Genomic DNA, 3,463 nt, shown 5'->3' with positions numbered 1-3,463 from the left:
ATAATATTTTTGTTGCTAATTTTTTTGGTTATCAAACATTTTGGTCCGCCACAACTGTAAGACACTTGTAAAATAGATCAGTATATATTGAATGAAAACAGTTAGGCGAATGGGAAAAGTCACGTTCGATATTTTATTAATAGGAATACATCAGGTAATACGTAAACAAGCGTGGGAATTCACATAGTTGCACAACGAAATCGTTCAACTTATTGAAATGAGTAATGCAATCGAGCGGTTTTCTAATGAAATACAAAATAGAAACATCTTGACCACAATAATAATAAGAACAAGTCGTAAGATCTTTCTGAGAATTATAAATTCCTTTTCTTTTTCATACACAACCATCTCCAAATGGCACAACCGATACATAAAACAAAGAAGGAAACGACCAGCGGTATCACAACATATAAATACTGGAGTGATTTGTTCTGTCCGTTTTCTTCGGTTATTCCGGCGGTCGTATGCTAAAGGAAAACAAAACAGTAGAATTTATTATAAAATATCAAATATATACCAAGTATTGATCAGTTACAATGCTGATTTCCTTTAGGGTTTCTCTCACCTGAACTTCCATGATCGCCGACGTTGTTCGAATGTATTTGATTGGTGTTTGTGTACTCGAATCGTTAACATCCGGTCTCTTTTGAATAAACAAAACGGTAGCATTTGTCAGTTATCAATAAACACTGTTCGATTAGTTCTTTAATCGTTGTACACCACTGTCGGTAACAATGATAGTAGGGAATTCAACTACTAGTTACACAATGTGCAGTTGTACAATCATTTAGAACATCCGTTACGGAATTGACAATCAGCGTGATAAGTACACACTATCCTACAACTAACTGATGACCGATTTGCGTGATGAAATTTGTGTCCCGGATGTCATATCTAATCATAACCGAAACATCAATAAACAAATTTATACTTGACAGTCTTATGGAAACAATCCATCCATGTTATAAATTTTTCAACATAGAATCAAAAATCCTTGATCTGGTCTTCAGTATTGGGCGTCTACAAACTCTCACTGATTATTAAGATATAGTACACAATTTTCAACTGAATACGCTACTTTACTCAGGTTGGTTTCATTGGTATTTTATAGCAAACCATATGGATAGTTTCATAGTGTAAATTTGAAATAACCACACATTCAGTGAGCTGAAAAATTGTCATGTTTTTCAAGAACAAGTGTTAAGCAACGCTTCGATCCATTGTTCACTCTATCCATGGTAAGAAAGATTTGTACTCATACCGTATTAGATATTGCCAACGTATGCAGTTTTAATCAGGCTAATGAGGGAAGAATGCAAGTCACTTTTTCTTCGTAACACTAAAACGTTCATCAGGTTAAGTCTTTTTACTCGGAATAAGGAATTTGATGACATTGAAAAAGACGAAAAACCACTAACCTTAACACGGCAATTATTTTCTTTCAAGTAATCAGTATCCTGATAATAAATATCAATGCATGTGTTATTTTTATCACACCAAATACATGCTATATCCGATGGTCTTGCGTTTTCACATGATTCAGAGGTGTTGTATTTTGCACAAGATTCTGTGAAAAGAATCAAGCGATTTCATTTCAAGTTATCAAACAAAGTAAAGAGAATTATATAACATATAGCTATAATTCGATGATATTGTAGATGGGTGTCGAGTCACGATAGACTATGATCACCACTACAATAATATTAGGCGCCAGATAACGACTTCGATCCCTCGATAGGCCGAAAACTAGAAGACTGTTGTTGGATAGGATATATCTATTGACGATCTCGTGGTATCGAAAGAATACCGAGACATACCAAAGAGTACATTCAAAATGGCAGAGCGTAAGATAGTTCTCACGAACAAGATGGACAACGGAACGTAAAGTGATTTTGATACAGTTGAACAAAACGAGTGCAGTAAAACAATCACTGGTACAATTGGTTATAATAATCAATATTTCCATTATACCAATCGCGTTCTCGTCGAGAAAAGTAGGTTACTACAATATGATAGTGATTTCGGAAGTAAGTGACTATTACTTTTCGTGGAAAATTGTCATCACGATGCATCATGCAATATTGAGTACACTTTCAATTCAACTAACATTGCAACACAGAACGTTTCAGTTGAATGGAAGCACTTTGAATGTCAAGTATGAACGATCAATTTTCACAGATGAAACTGGTGGATTTCAATGACCGTTTTCATTCAGGTATGTACACACGATACTCTCACTGGACATAGCAAAGCGGACTGTATTAGATTTTTACACTGTGAAATCAATTCTATCACTGGCTATGATAAATCGTCATTCAGAGACGTGCTTGTTTAAACCATCCAATTAATCGGACACGTATGACAAAGAAGAGAATATGGAAAATTAGTCATTCATCTTCAATAAACAATTATTGTTTCAGCAAACTCAACACGTCAGTTAAATTCAATATCACATGAATCGAAAGACAAAACAGACCTTTTCTGGTCAATACACAGTCAACTAACGGACGCTCAATGTTTTCGAAGTACCTGTCATCTTATCTATCGTTTTGTGACTGTGTTAAAGTAGAATTCATCAAAGTGAAGACTTCATTTTTAGTTCGAAATGGCTGCTTGATCATTTTTATTATTCAGCAATGGTGCAATGTGTATTCAATAAAGGTAACTGAAAAGTCATTTGAAATAGATGCCTAGATATTATTTGATAGCTGGACAAAATTGCTTGTAGAATGTTTAAATTGTTGGAAACAAAATGATGTATTTAAGTGTGAAAATGGTTAGTGCAATATGGATAATTTTTAACATACCCCCCATCGGTTCATACTCTACTAACGTTCCACTTTTGATCCATTTCACAGGAACAGATAAATTACTTTCTAATCCATCTTATATGAGAAAGTGAAGAGAAAAGGAGACTTGAAAAATATGATTTCTCTTTTAAGTATAACAATTTATTTGCACCATGTAAAGAGCAGTCAAAACAAGAAATTGAAACATTTCTCATAACTTCATTTAGTATTGTTTGTTTGAGTCTTTCCATTGAAGTTTAGGATTGCAACTGGTCGGTCTCTTATTGGCATATGTGCAAACTGTGCGTATTGCCTCAATATAGCCTCCATTCACAAGCATTGCAAGCAGAGATGGATAGTGGCTAGCATTGGAATCCAGGACACGCGTTTCGACCTACTTGGGACTCGTCAGCTGGATGTACCTGCATCCAGGACAATGTCAAATGAATTTCAACTTCACGTTATCGCACAAGCAAGTGGCTATCAAGACTCAGTGGCCGAGTGGATAACGCGATAGCGTTTGAAGGAGGAGGTACTGGTTACGAGTCCCAGAGTGGACATCAACAAGTCTGAGATGCAGGTACATCCGGCTGACGAGCCCCAGATAGGACGAAACGCTCGTCGTGGGTTCTACTGCTAGCCACCATCCATCTTTCCTTACAATTTCTCATAAC

General features: G+C 35.7%; 1 protein-coding gene across 1 annotated transcript; it reads right to left on the bottom strand.

The window, feature by feature from the left end:
* Window positions 1-314: 314 nt before the first annotated feature.
* Smp_205310 (unnamed protein product) lies at window positions 315-2,814 on the bottom strand (the record flags this gene model as incomplete). Its single annotated transcript, XM_018792446.1, has 3 exons — window positions 315-467; window positions 1,419-1,567; window positions 2,808-2,814. 3 exons carry the CDS (start codon window positions 2,812-2,814, stop codon window positions 315-317), a joined length of 309 nt encoding a protein of 102 aa, XP_018644698.1.
* Window positions 2,815-3,463: the final 649 nt, after the last annotated feature.

Source organism: Schistosoma mansoni (genome assembly GCF_000237925.1).
Source record: "Schistosoma mansoni, WGS project CABG00000000 data, supercontig 0279, strain Puerto Rico, whole genome shotgun sequence".
In the NCBI taxonomy this organism is placed as follows: Eukaryota; Metazoa; Platyhelminthes; class Trematoda; order Strigeidida; family Schistosomatidae; genus Schistosoma; species Schistosoma mansoni.
Note: the sequence above shows the minus strand (reverse complement) of the source record. Positions and strands in the feature narration are given on the sequence as shown.